We start from the raw sequence: 15,405 nt of genomic DNA, 5'->3' as shown, positions 1-15,405 counted from the left end.
CCATTCTCCTGCCTCAGCCTCCCAAGTAGCTGGGACTACAGGCGCCCGCCACCTCGCCCGGCTAGTTTTTTTGTATTTTTTTTTAGTAGAGACGGGGTTTAACCGTGTTAGCCAGGATAGTCGAGATCTCCTGACCTCGTGATCCACCCGTCTCGGCCTCCCAAAGTACTGGGATTACAGGCTTGAGCCACTGCGCCCGGCCTATAATCCGTTTTTTAAAAAGCATTTTCTATTTTTTAACATGTAGTTTTGAGTTCTCATTTTTTTTAAAAAAATGGACCATTAAGAAAAACAGAAATAAGTGCTTATATTCCTACCCTCTAAAGACAGCTCTCTTCCCCTTTTTGCAGTTTTAGTTGCCCTTTTGCTCTGTGGACCCTCTTCCCCTAGGAACAAACAGGTACCCATGTCCCATGCCGAAAAATTCTCTCCCCGCCTTTCTCTCATTCTGCTTCTCTACCTTCCTCTTACTTTTATTGGCTAACTGTAAAAAGAGAAGTCTGTACTCATGGCTTTCAGTCTTTTCTGTATCTCCTTATTATCCAGCTTCAACCTTACTACCTCACCCGAACTAAGGCCCCATCTGTGACTTGTCTGCAGCATTTGATGGCTCACTAGTTGACCTACTCTTTTTTTTTTTTGAGATGGAGTTTGCTATTTCACCCAGGCTGGAGTGCAATGACACGATCGCAGCTCACTGCAACCTCTGCCTCCCGGGTTCAAGCGATTCTCCTGCCTCAGCCTTCTGAGTAGCTGGGATTACAAACATGCGCCACCACACCCGGTTAATTTTTTATTTTTTCGCAGAGATGGGTTTCTCCATGTTGGTCAGACTGGTCTTGAACTCCCGACCTCAGGTGATCCACCCGCCTCAGCCTCCGAAAGTGCCGGGATTACAGGCGTGAGCCACCGCACCCGGCCCAGTTGACCTACTCTTAAAACTCTCTTCCTTGACTTCTAGTCCTGCATTCCCCTCCTGCCTTCTCTTTCTCTAAGTGCTCCCACTGTTGCTCACCCTCTGGATGTGAGCATTCCTTAAGGCTCCGCTGTAGGTCCTCCCAAGAAACAATAGACAACATTAATCAACCACATAGGTTTAGTTTGTGATAACTGTTATCACGGCTTACAATATCATCAATTGTAAAATGTTAGGAGCTGATATAGATATTCATGTAGTTTATTTTATATTATAAATGTCTCCCTTTCCCCTGCCTATGTCAGCAATTTTCAACCCCTTTTTCTGGTTTATTGTTGTAGTGATCATTTTATACTAAAGAATGACCTCCACACATAAACAGTACCTAGCCTGTGCTAGTGGAAAACAGTTACAGAAAGCTGTCCTGCATACGCTCACCTGGTTAGAGTGAGCCTGGTTGTGAAGACTAAGGACCTATGCACAATTTCAGGCCTGCATATGGATGTCAAAAAATGACATGTTTTACTTGTTCTTAAGTCTGTATGCCCAACCATGGTGCCCAGGTCACCACTGGTTATCAGGTAAGGGCTCAATAAATGCTCATAAACTTGAACCTGGTCATGAGCAGACTGCACTGTCAGGCAGGAAGGGAGAGGGGACATCTAATTCACAGTAAAAAACTTGAATTTTCTTTTCCTTGTTAAGAGCATCAATGTGTAAGAACATTTTTAAGACATTTAAGTATGTGCCAGGCACTGCACAGATTAAAAATCAAAACAAAACGAAAATGAAAAACAAACAAAAAACCCACCACAGGCACTTGAGGTTATAGCTAGTAAGTGCCAGCATTGCCAATAGCAGTAATAATGGTTCTTGGGACTGGTCATTAAAATCTGAGTTTGGTGTTATTTGTGGCTTTCATAAACCAGGCTAACTCAGGACAAAACCATCATTCATTTTCTTATTAATCTGACACACATTTATTGCAAAGTGGATTGATACACCATGGGATAGGGTGGAATGGGAAAAGTTCTCTGTGCATGACAACCTATACCCTTTCATTGGCATGTGAGAGATTCAGTGAGTAAAAGCAGTAAGAGTAGAGCAAAAAGAGAGACAGTGCTTCCAGCAGAGATGGCCACTTCCTGGGCCAGGTGGCATTTACACTAGGCATTATAAAACATGTGGTTAATCATCTCTATAAATGTTTATTTTGAGTTTCATTTGAAATAGCTTCCTCTCTCTCCCCCACACTCCCACACATAGAAACTCCATACCTATCCTCTGTGGTCAGCTATGACCTTGCAAACCAGGACATTTATTGGCCATTTAGATCTGCATCTATCTTGTTTCCAGTGAAGTCAGACCTAATGAGGACTCGCAAATTCTGAGAATAAGGACAGGATGAACCTCTGTTAACTCCTAGGCTGGTAATCAAAACACTGGGCTTCATGCTGTGGGGGATGTGTCCCACTTGACTGTGCCCTTAAATCAATTTGAACCAATTTCTCCCCTAAGCAGGCTCTGCGCGTTTCCTTTTCAAGAATTTCATCTTGGCTGTGATGTGCTGCTGTTATTGACCATTAGCCTGGTTCAACAAGACCCTTTGGGACTAATCAGATTGGATAACATGCTTAAGTTTGGTGCACCTGCTCATGTCATTTCTTCTTCCTTTGCTCCTCTATACTAACCAGAGGAAAAGTGGGGTGGGAAAGTGATTTCATTTAATGAGAATATTTATAAAATCAGGAGATCCTGTGAGTAAACCAGCCTTCCTCTTGCTCTGAGCTACTTTCTTTTGACTAATAATTTAACGTCCTGCCGCTTCTGTGAAAAATGAATAGGGACTTGGTGAGTGTCTATTATGTGCAAAACATTGAATCTACTATAGTGAAGAATGTAAGATGTGTAAGACCTTGTGCTAAACATGTAGGTATGAAATAATATACACATAAAACAGTTCTCCACCTGCAGTAATATAAAAGAGCCAAGATGAGTTATTGACCTCTAGTAGACAGGTCCTTTTCTGGTTAGAAATAAAATGAACAAGAATGCTATAGAGACATACTTATAATTACCCTGTTCCTGACATTTTCTTTTCTTTGTGTGATCCTTTATACTAGCCAGAGGAAATGGGAAGAGGGATGGGTAGCTCATGTGTCGGAAATAAATTTCTGAGGCATTAGTATATTTTCCATCTACGATGCCTGTGTTTCTAGCCAGGAAAACAGAAACCACCCAAGATTATTTCACAAGGTTTGTTACCCTCAACTTGGCAAGTTTAACTTGCAAAGAGTGAACACATAAAATTTTATGAAAAATCATATAATCAGGACTCAAAACCTATGCATGTTCTGCAATGAGGAATAGAGAAGTAAAGGGTTTATTCGTAATACTTTAGCCCAAACCTACTGCCATCTTGGACTCCTTACATAAATAAAGTGAGGCTGATTCTGCACCTGGGACAGCAAAATGAAAAGTAGAACAAGCAACTGTCATATCAACCAAAGCTACTAATCTAAATAATTAACCCGCCCCAAAATATCATTGTATAAAAACTAGAAGCAGGAATTTTTTTTGATTGCCTGGCCAGTTGATAAACAAATTAAGAACTAAGGAAATTCCAGTTTAGGAAAAACACCTGAATTGGCCTTACTATTCTAGTAAATGCTTTGTCAGTCTGTTTTGATTTGACAACGAAGAATTCACATCATAATGCAAGAGTTCGAGCCGGGTGAGCTGAAGAGTGTGCAGTCAGCCATTTTTCCCAGACAATACCAGCTCCACTTGACACATCCTGCTGTGAGAGAAAAATTGGTGGTTGAGATGAAATAGCTGCAGGGTTTCTGCATACATAAATGTTAAAATAGAAACAGCCTAAGGAGAAATTATATGTTGGCTATAACCTTCTCCTTTTGAGTCAGCATCTCGAGCATTTGTGTGTAACATTCCAATTCAGGATATATTAACCACTCTTTTTTTTTTTTAATTAGACAGAGTAAATCTTTTTTTAAAAAGTCTGTCCTGTTCTAAGTGGGTAGGAAAAATGCACCTACGTTTTTTAACATGTAACTTTGCTATGATCACAATCCCAACGTAAGGAAAGTATTATACACTCGTATCTTCCACTAGCCTTAATTAGACGGCTTTGGGATGTGGATGTGGAACCCCAATGCCTGCTGCTGATTCAGTTAGGTGGTTAACATGCAGTATTGGTGAGGCAGAAAACAGGAGTTCAATCTCTGTAATGGGACAACTAGATTTCATGAAGTTATATTTGGAAAAAAGACCACAATTGGAACAACTTTCATGGGATATATAAGAATATCAATTCAGGAAAACCAGAAGGAGAAAATAGAAATGAATCAAAATAGAAAGAAAACAACAACAAAAAAAGAGAGAATATATATTTTAAAAAAAGAATATCAAGATACAACTTAATGTCAAACAAACTCTACTTTTAAAAAGGGAAAGACCTAACCAAAATGTTCAAAAGAGATGAAGATATGCAATAAAGATATATGAAAGCAAACCCGGCTCATCAAACCCAATTGTTAGAGAGAAAATAACTCAAACTTCCTTATCCTGAGGATAGACCAGCAGTCATGTCATTTCCATCTAAGAGAAACAGGAAGTAGTTATTGCTGGTACATATGCTTCAATGCCTACTTATGCCATACCCCTTTTCTCTCCTTGTAATTGATGTAGACCCTCGCTGGACGAGGCCCTGCAGTGGCGTGATTCCCTGGACAAACTCCTGCAGAACAACTGTAAGTTTCCATTGTTTTTTTAAATAAAGGTCAGGTTAGGGACAGAAACAAAAAACACTTTTGTGTTACCTGTGTTCTTCTTCCCCAATTTTGACACTTCTTCAATTTTTGAAGGTGGTATCAATAAGGGAAGGAGGCTGCGGGTATATGATTATCCAGTTCACAAGAAAAGGAGGGTCTGCAGCACTATGGGGGAATGTGAACATAAGGTGTTCTGAAGACTCATGATTGCAATTGTGTTCCCATCTGTCCTGCTTACTTGCGTGAGCCGGAACACGTGGCTTGACCTCCTCAACATTCTCATCAGTAAAATAGAGAAACTACGTTTTCTGACTTAGCTTCATAATAAATTAATAAAGATCAGATAGAGCAGCGTAAAGATCACTAACAAGTCATGAGTTCAAGTCATCCTAGTTCAAACTATTATACTGCTCTTGTGACCTGACATGGGTTGTTATCTCCCCCAGCCTCAATTTCCTCTTCTGGCACCATGCTTCTTACATCTTCATTCAAGAAATGACAAAGGTAATGATCAGTGCAGACTCTTTTCCAAGCTAATACCAGTGCATCAATAAGAACTAGGTGTCTTTCCCCAATCCAAAATCCTTACTGATTCCCATGACTTACAGTATCAAGTTCAAATTTCTGATGTTCAAGATCACCACAACTATATGGCTGGTCTGTAGGCAAATTGAACAGTTCTCTGTTCCATACAGGATTTCTCCATATAGTCCCCTTGACTGGAATATCTTTTACTCATATCTCTCTCTCTTCAAATTCTCCCTCTCCTATAATAGATAACTCAAATAAGAAATGCCTAGTGTTCCTTGACCATCCAGAACAATTTATCCACCCTCTGAACTTCCAAAGTCATTTGTCCGCACATCTTTTATGCCACTTAATACTTGTTGCTTTGTGTTCTGTTCATAGTTGGCTCCCTTCTATGATAGGTTATAAACTCACCAATGGGCAAGAATTAGTCTTTTTCATGTAGATAGTTTCACAACAGGAAATATATAGTATAGGGAAAACAAATATTTGTTGAATAATTCACTCTAAAAGTATGAGTCAATTTAAAATACCCCACCTATATTTCTCCATCTTTATAACAAGAATGGAATATAGAACTTTGTTACATGCTTTGTAAAAATAAGGATTTACAAAATATTTTTCACAAGACCATTATGATTAATGGGCACAGAATAGATGACAAAGAATGTATGTTGAATTGTACATGAACATTCCTTATGTCTTGCTTTTGGTGTCATAAGCTTTTCTGCTTACCTGCAATAGAATTAATCTTTTATTTTTGGAGACAGAACACCACAGTCTCTAATTTGGAACTTTCTCTAGCTTATTCATTTCTGATTCTCTCTCTTTTTTTCTTATGCTAAACAAAGTACCCTGCCCTGACACGTGTAAGAGGTTTGGTGAATATTTACGTAGTGAATAAGTGAATGAACTAATTCATTTTGCTTCTTGGACCTAGAAATTCCATGAGGTCAACTAGTAGAATAATATTTATGTTTATTAATGGACTTATTATCTTGCCCCAGTGGTTTCTGGGCCAATAGCAGATTGACAGTTGACCTATTGATAAATTATGAATACTAGTACTCTGAGCACAGGTATTTATTGCTATTGTCAAAAAACCTGAGAGTTAGCAGAACTATTTTCATGTTTTCAAAACCATTAAGGAGAATAATAAATATTTATGTGCCCGTATACAATCCTTTTCAGTCACACTAAATCCTTAGGGCCACATGTCTATATATTTCAGGCTTTTAGGAGACAGAGAGCTACTGGAATAAGACAGCTAGGGTTAGATAGAGTTAAAGACAGTTAAGCTAGAGGTAGTTAGTGTTTGTTGAAGGACTGAAGATTTTCAGCTTGCAAACAGATGGTTACCATGGTGTGAGATTGAGGCCCGAGAGCCTCACAGTAATATTTTCTACTTCTCAGAGGGGAAAATATACATACACCTGTGTGTGTTCAGGTATGTGTGTGTGTATACACATGTATGTGTGTGTGTGTGTGTGTATATATATATGTAACAATATTTCATTTAATTTCTATATGCATTTTAAAATTATATATGTGTGTATATGTGTATGTAGTATGTATGTGTATGTATTCTTGTGTGTGTTTGCCTGTGTGTTTATATATAAGTTCCACATAATTATTTTCTTAAGTAATTAATATTTTAAGACCTGGGCAATTAATTTCCCTAAAGCAACAAATAGGAAAGCATTTATAAGTATTCTAATCAATGCTTTCCTTGAAAGGGACACTAATCCATTCAAACTAGCCCAACTAAAAAATAAGTGTTATGGTATGGAGACCTCACAGAAACAAAGGCAAGCCATGCCCTCTGGGAGGTGAAGCCATCAGTAAGTTAGACAGTCTCTCCCCTCCCTAGTTCTCTACACTTATCGTCACTCTATTGCTCTCTTCTTCTTTATCTGTCTCTGCTTCTCCCAATGACTTGTCTTTTTCTGTGTCCTTCTTGCCGCTCTGTCTTTGCCCTTTGCTTCTCTCTGTCTGGCTGTTCCTAGAGAAGAACCAGTGGAATGCCAGGCATGCCCAGATAATTCTACTCCAACATCACTGACCTGAAGAGACAATATTTGACCTATTTTCCCAGACACCAGCTATAGAATACCATGAATAACTGTAAGCCAAACCGACAAATCAGTTCTTATGGGAAGTTCTTATTTGAATCCACAAAAACTAGTAGTCTATAATCAGAAATCACCCAACATTAGCTGTGGCTGATGCAAAACAGGTAATGAAGAAAGACACATTTGGGACATATATGTATCTAAAACTTCACAACTGGGGCCAAGTGCAGTGGCTCATACCTGTAATCCCAGCACTTTTGAAGGCTGCAGCAGGAGGATTGCTTGAAGCCAGGAGTTTGAGACCAGTTTGGGCAACATAAAAAGACCCCATCTCAAAAAGAAAAGAAAGGAAAAGAAAAGAATAGAAGAAAAGAAAAGAAAGAAAAGAAAAGAAAAGAAAAAATTAGCCAGGTGTGAGATAGGAAGATGGCTTGAGCCAAGGATCATACCACTGCACTCTAGCCTGGGCCACAGAGAGAGACCCTGTTGCTATAAAAACAAATAAAGACAAACCACTTCACAATCTGTTTTTGCATGTTTGATCTGATAAATTTAAACCATTTAACCTTGAGGAATAGTAGCATCTTTGTCAATTTATAAGGGAAATTTGGCATTGTGATGTTAATGTAGAATATTGACTTTCACAGTTGATATGTTAAATAGTTCCCCAAGAATTCCTTATTTTCACATCTTTCTTAATTTTTATTGAGTGAAAATGAAGTTAATTGGTACCAAGCTTCTAAAAATTATAAGAGTTAAGTTGCTGCTCAATCTCTTCTAACAAGATTCTTCTCCCTTCCTTCATTTTTTAAGTAAATTTTAATCATCCAGTATATGTGAGTATGTTCTGAAAGTACATCAACTTCCTACATATTTTGCCTTCAGTTCTTTAGGTGGCACCATCTGTTTTCATTTCATAGGCACGTGGGGCGTATAAACAGTGTGTTGTTCTTCAAACACAAAAATAGATTGCACATAGGAGTTTAAATAAGACAGTGACATTTAATAGTTCCCCACATAACCATTTTTAAGAGCAGAGAAGAATGAAACAAGCCAAAAGCAGCAAAGTTTTTATGTGAATCTCCCTTCTCGAGGAGTTCCAGAAGGTCAGAGCATCTCCCTGAGACACCCTTGCGATTTGTTTGTCCATGGGGAATTGAAGGAGCCTGGATCCAGACACATCTTTTTGTTTCTATCTTTGCACTACCCTTTTGCTTCTTTCTCTTTGGTTTTCTTCCTTCTCATTTCTGGCTCATTTTTGTCATTATCTTCCTCATGGGCAACCATAATTTCCTTGAAAATAATAATTATAATAATAAAAGCAATAGCTAACACTTATTATTCATCATGTGCCAAGCACTGTTCTAAGCACTTTGCATATGTTAGTTAATTTGATGATTGCAATAATTTTAGGATTTGAGTGCCATCACAATCCCTAGTTTTCAGAAAATGAAATTGAGTTAAGGGGGATTAGGCAACTTGCCCATGAAATAAAATGCTATAATAACAGCAAAATCCGTAAATTACTTTTTTTAAAGTTAATGCTGTTTGACTCTGTCACTTGGAAGGAAATGCTTCCCTGAATGTGTCTTATTTCTGTGGGAGCCTCTATTAAATGTTAGGTGCACAGATTTAGACTGGGAGGTGAGATGCAAAAGAGGAGCAAACAGGTGAAACTCAAACCTTGAACTCAAAGAATGAACAGCCTCATGGAAAAGACATAGAAGCAAACAATCCCAACAAAAGAACAGAAAGTGACTGCTTCTCTCATAATGATAAAAATCCTCAAGAGCAAGTCAATGGTAGTAGGTAAAGACTACCTCACAGATGAGGCAACATTGGAGTTGGGCTTTTAATTAATTAAAATATTAATTTTAAATTTGTAATGAATAACGATAATGAACGCCAACATGTATTGAGCTACATAATGATAATTATGTCAGGTACCATGTAAGAACTTTATATGAATCATTTATTTCTTAGCACAACCCCATCAGATAGGTTGCATTAGTATCTTCATTTCACAGATGATGCAACAGAGTCTCAGAGAGATTTGATGACTTGCTCAAGTTATTGCAGTAATATAATTTTGAACCAATAAGCTAGAAATGGTGCTTATCAACTATCAATGACTTCATTTTTATTCCCCCTAGTTGAAGAGATTTGCATTAATCTAGTTTTTAATTTTTTTTCCTTTATAGCAAACTGACTTGGATTTGTCTAATGCTCTAATTTTCAAAGGGATTTTATAGATATTTTCATCTTGTTCTTAGGTAGGGCTGGCTGCTAATTTACATGGATGTCAAAAGTGACACCATTCATTAGGGCAAACTCTGGAATTGTAATGTAGATTACAACCCGGAGTGTTTCCCTAAGACCAGATAATCATGTGGGTTTCATTGGCTTTCTAGATAGTGGATGCCTGGAGAGGTGGGTTGAGAGGTTCGGTGCAGGCTCAGCAGGAAAGAATGTGGTGATCTGTTGGGGAGGTGTGCTGAGGCTTTACTGGAGTGGGTAGAGGAATGGTGGTAGGGCAAAGAAGAAATGGGTATTCTTTGCAGAATAGAGATATTTGACCTGGATTGTGTTTGACTCTGACCCAATAGGATGTCTGCAGGGGTGATAGGAACTAAACAGAGAGAATGGCTAAGGAAGGAACTCACAGACAACCAGAGGCTAAAGAGGAGAAGGCTCAGGGGTGGCTTTAGAGGGACCCTCTAGAGAGTGCCCAAAAGCCAGGGGCACAGATTTAGAGAAGGAATAGCTTTACACATCGTGCAGACCAATGCGATGTAAAGCTATTTTATGAGTCATACATGAACAAAAAGGTTAAAAGAATATTGTGGAATTTAATGAAAGTTATGAAATTAGTATCCAGGAAGTGGACTTGCTGCACAGGAAAGTTATTTTGCAAGCTTATTCCCTGGAAAGACAGTAAATGTGAACATTTCTGCGGAATCCCAACATACATCCCTGGGTCACAAGTAAGAATGTTTGGGAGGACTGAGATTTTGTCTCTACGCTTTCCAAAGAGGCAGAATGGGTGATTCAGAGATAGGTTGTGAGGATATGGGGCTAATGAGAATAAATTTGTCACAGAGTTAGTCTGTGGAATTATTTTTGCCTCCACCATCTTAGACCTTATTGTGTGGGAACTCGTAAGACTTCATTTCCTGGAAGCTAAAACGTGCCTGAGAATGTTTTCATTTTAACAGAGACTATCTGACGCCTTTTGTTTAAGAAACAATGGACATTTTAACCATGACAGAGAGAGAAACAAGTCTTCTATTTTTCTTTTAGCACTTACGTTAACTCTCGTGTCACTAAGTTAAGACAAATAGTGCTGGAAATATAGTAGGAAATATTAGAAGAGAGAGAAAATACACCTGATTTTATCCAGTTACAGGTTATCAAATGGTTTTAAAGTAATTCTTCAGGCCAAGTTTCTAGAGAAAATTGTGGTTTTTTTCTTTTTTTTTCTTTTCCCTTCTTTTCACAAGTGTTGAAAATTGTTTTTTATACCTACCATTGCTCCTAGATATATTTTTATTGTTAATCGATTAAAAATGTATTTAAGGTAAGTACAGGAAGAAGGGATCAAATTGCAAAGTATCTTGTTTGGATCCTGAAATTGATGGTGACCCTAATACAAGTTAATGATCATCCTAGCCATTTCTTTTCTTTAAAATTGGGTATGGTTTCAGGGTACTGTGAAGGGTATAAGAACAGTAAAATTATACAGGAGGTAAATTGAAAACGGAAAACTATATATAGTGTCTTTGTTTTTATCATTGCATACATTTTATGCTTGTGTGAAATCAATGTATTGGCAATGACTAATAAATACAAATTTAGAGCCTATAAAAAGAATAGGGAAAAAGAATAAATGGAAATTAGGCCAAAGGAAATGAATTCAGAATGTAAATATGATCCCTAAGCACAATTAATGTATTGCAGAAATGTCTCCAGGTGGGGGCAAATTAGAGAAAACCAGACTCTAAAGTACTGGTGACAATAATCCTGCCTTCTGCCCTGGGGGGGCAAAGTGACATTCGAAACGTGTTACTGAGGGTAGGTCTGTGATTTTGACACAGCCTCTGGAAAATTAGAGTTTTTCTCGCTCATTTGAAATCTTTACTTTTCTTAGATATTAAATGAACACGAATTCTCTCCCTATAGCTATACATTGTTTAGAATTTTGGTGTGTGTGTATATATATATATTTATATGTGTGTGTGTGTGTGTAATACATGCTGAATAATACACATATATATTCAGCATTAAGGAGAAGGAAAATATTGGATCAGGCCCAAGAATCCTTACATATACATAGTTTTATAATTCTATAATTTTAGTCTTATAGTTTTAGTTTACAACTAACAACTATATCTATATATAATAGGCTATATCTATATGGACTATAATATCTATATATTATATATAGATATAGTTTTTAAATTATAAACTAAAGTTTATCCTACATGAGCAATTGTACACCAGAAACAGAATCATAATAGCTATAATCATATTAAGTTCAACATGTTAAAAAAACCTGATGTATAATTGATGGACATGGTAAGTACACTACATGGGGTAATTTCATCTGGCCCTTTCCCACTCATCCTTTGGGTCTCGAATTGAATGTTACTTCCTTGCTTTCCCTTAGCCTTAAATAAAGTCAGGACTCTCCTGTGACTCTGTTACTACCTTTCATACAGGTTTCCTTTCATTGTGTAAATGTTTCTTCTGTTTCTTCATTTTCTTTCTACTTTTTCCAGAATCTATAATCTCTATTAGGACAGGAACCGTGTCTATTTTACTTATCATGGTGACTTATCAGAGTGCTTGGAACATAATAGTTAAACAAAAATTATCTGTACAAAGAGAAAATAAAGAATTGTAAGTAGTTCATGGTGATACTTAACATTAACATTACTTACATAGACCAGCCAAGTTTTAAATGTATTATTTTCTCCTTGGTAGTTTGTTAAGTATCCAGAATGGCGTTAGTGTTAATAGTGTTCCTTGATACGTAAATAGGTAAACATTTGTCACTTAAATAGACATTGCATTTGATTATTTGGAAAGACAATGTGGTAAATCTGTCTAGTTCTAGAGTTCCATACGACTCTGCATGATGAGCAGGGTTTGAGCTCTGTGTTCTCTGCTTCTATCTTCCATCTCTGTCTCATTCCTTCTGCATTCGAATGAAGGAGTAAAGGAAGCTAGACATGAATGAGCTAAAACTTTGTGCATAGAATAGTATTGGTAAGCCCTTTCCCTTTCTCTCACAGATATAACATTTGTGTTGGCCTTGTATTTTTCTCCTAGTCCAAGTGCAGTAGAAAGCAGGCAGTCATTATTGGACAGTTTCTTTTCCAAGAAGCTGAATTATGCACCTCTTGAGAAGTAGCTTAGAATAATGGATAAATGCACAAACTCTTGAGTCAGACTTCCCTGGATTTGAATTCTGGCTCTGCCACGTAGCAGCTGGTTATTTATGGGAAAGTCATTTGATCTTTCTGACCTCATTTAGGGAATGGGATATTGATAGCACCTGCCTCTTAGGTTTTTAAGGAAGATTCAATGAGTTAACATTTGTAAGATTGTTACGTAAATGACAGAAAAACGTTAAGTAAGACTAGGCTATATAGAAGGGTATGCCATTTGTTAAGTAAATTAATACATTTCTCCAACTGACTTTTTTTTCTTTCTAGATGGACTTGCCAGTTTCAAAAGTTTCCTGAAGTCTGAATTCAGTGAGGAAAACCTTGAGTTCTGGATTGCCTGTGAGGATTACAAGAAGATCAAGTCCCCTGCCAAGATGGCTGAGAAGGCAAAGCAAATATATGAAGAATTCATTCAAACGGAGGCTCCTAAAGAGGTTGGTCTGTGAGTAGGTGGGTCAGTTAAGGGCAGCTCATTAGCTCTCAGGAAGGATTTACATCTGAGACACAGACCTCCCGTTGGGAGCCAAAGGCTAGTCCTATTTGTGAGTCAGCCACCTTATTAAGCACCCACTGAGTACAAAGGCAGAGCAATATGGTCAAGTATATATGAACATGAATCCTGTTCAGACCGCTTTCTAGTTTTACGGGTCTCACCTCACTAGCATGTAACCTCCAGTGGGGATCATACCAATGTGAAATCTTGCATGAGTTTTTGAGTCTCATTTCTTCCTTTGTGAAAATAAGAATAATGGAGACTACTTTATGGAGATGTTGTCAGGATTAAATTAAATAGTGGGTATAAAAATTTATACAGGTTGAACATCTCTGATCTGAAAATTCAAAATCCAAAATGCCTCAAAGTTTGAAACTTTTTCAGCACCATGATGTCACAAGTGGAAAATTCCACGGACCTCATGTGATAGGTCTCAGACGAAATACAGCCAACTTTTTTCATGCACAAAATTATTAAAAATATTACACAAAATTACCTTCATGTTATATTTATAGGTATATATGACACATAAATGAACTTTGTGTTTAGACTTGGGTCTCATATTAAGATATCTTATCTCATTATGTATGTGCAAATATTTCAAAATCTCAAAAAAATTCAAGATCTGAAACATTTCTGGTCCCAAGCATTCCGTGATGTTCATCCAGTGTATTATTCCTTTCTCACACTGCTATGAAGAAATACCTAAGACTTGGTAAGTTATAAAGGAAAGAGGTTTAATTGACTCACGGTTCTGCATGGCTGGGGAGGTCTCAGGAAGCTTACGATCAAGATAGAAGGCGCCACTGAACAGGGTGGCAGGAGAGAGGATAAGAGTGGAGCGAAGGGGCAAGCCCCTTATAAAACCATCAGCTCTCGTGAGAACTCACTCACTATCACAAGAATAGTGTAAGGGAAACTACCCCCATGATTCAGTTATTGCAACCTGGTCCTGCCCTTGACATGTGGGAATTATTAGGATTTAAGGTGAGATTTGGGTGGGCACACAGAGCCAAACTATATCAACCAGTATCCCAGTATCTGAACTCATTAATGCCTAATGAGTGTTTCTACAGCTCTGAACTCATTAATGCCTAATGAGGGTTTCTACAGCTTTTCTTTGTTCCTCTTTCTTTTCCCATTCCTATTCTTTCCTTTAAACGCCTCTCTTTTTTTGCCCTCTCTACTCTTCTTTATCCTTTATTTTCCCACTTGGACTTTGCCATTTAAACTGTAGTTGGGACAATGGTACATTTACTCATGAAAATCAAAATATAACAAGAAAGCGGTGCTAGAGATGTTGAAAGCCAATATACCACTGACTGACTACTAAAGCCCAGATTTTTGTTGATTTCGAAGGAACTTTGGGGAAGTTGATCTGCTTTTTTCTTTGTTATTTATAAAACCACATTGAAAGCCTATTGTGGAATTCAGGATGGCCACAGCAAGCCCTGTTCATCAGAGTTTGGTCAGGTTGCTCTAATTTCACTTGCTTCTTTTAATCCAGTCAGGAAATTAAATGTTTCATCAAGGTTTGGAGTCAAGCACAGAGGTGATCTGGGCAAGCCTTGTGAGTAGGCAGCAATCTACTTTAGATGTTTGAGAGAAAAAAACTCCCAAATATCCCTTTTCTACCGCAGACACTCTAGATTCCTGGAGTTCCACCATTAGATACGTATTTCTTTAGTTATGAGTTACCCTAAATGTGTTTGAGTGGATGGACAAATTATGTACCTTGGTACTAGTAGATGGGCTTCCTCCTTGACACAAGGTTGGAGATTAGGAGTATGTGCATGTAGAGTACTGTGACTCAAAGCCACGAAAATGAAAAGGTCCTAGAAAGAAACTAGATTTAGCTTTGATGTGGATATTGATCTTGAAATTCTTTCCAGATCACCCCTTCTTCTCCTCAACCTCCACCCTAAGCATATATGTTAGCTCTACCCTACTTCTGTTATCATTTGTGCTGGGCCGTCCTTTCTTCTGTCAGCATCTTATTTCTCTGTATATACTGACAAGAAGATTAATTTGATATTAAATTAGACATGCATTTTCCCATTTCAAAGGATTCTCCAACTTACCTTCCTATCACTTGACTTCCCCTTCACAGAATTCTAGAATTTGCCGAAATACCTACAAATGGTAGAAACCCCAC

At 37.8% G+C, this 15,405-nt stretch overlaps 1 protein-coding gene and 1 long non-coding RNA gene across 4 annotated transcripts in view; one reads left to right on the top strand and one right to left on the bottom strand.

Moving 5' to 3' along the window:
• LOC105505500 overlaps positions 1-4,922 on the bottom strand; it is a 51,365-nt gene extending 46,443 nt beyond the window's left edge. The window contains exons 1-2 of the long non-coding RNA XR_001000756.1: positions 4,756-4,922; positions 3,626-3,716 (exon numbers count right to left, since the gene is read on the bottom strand). This is a non-coding gene — a long non-coding RNA (uncharacterized LOC105505500). The remainder of the gene's footprint in view (positions 1-3,625; positions 3,717-4,755) is intronic.
• The window catches only part of RGS5 (regulator of G-protein signaling 5), a 56,391-nt gene that overhangs the window by 36,544 nt on the left and 4,442 nt on the right, over positions 1-15,405 (top strand). For 2 of the 3 annotated variants that reach the window (XM_011933338.1, XM_011933339.1), the window contains exons 3-4: positions 4,625-4,686; positions 13,025-13,191. In XM_011933338.1, the coding sequence (XP_011788728.1) occupies positions 4,625-4,686; positions 13,025-13,191 (229 nt within the window). Of the gene's footprint in view, positions 1-4,624; positions 4,687-9,731; positions 9,738-13,024; positions 13,192-15,405 lie in introns of those variants that run through there. The other variant, XM_011933340.1, reaches the window with a different exon arrangement.

This window comes from Colobus angolensis, unplaced genomic scaffold, assembly GCF_000951035.1.
Source record: "Colobus angolensis palliatus isolate OR3802 unplaced genomic scaffold, Cang.pa_1.0 Scaffold126, whole genome shotgun sequence".
Taxonomy (NCBI): domain Eukaryota; kingdom Metazoa; phylum Chordata; class Mammalia; order Primates; family Cercopithecidae; genus Colobus; species Colobus angolensis.
This window is presented reverse-complemented; position numbering and strand designations above follow the sequence as displayed.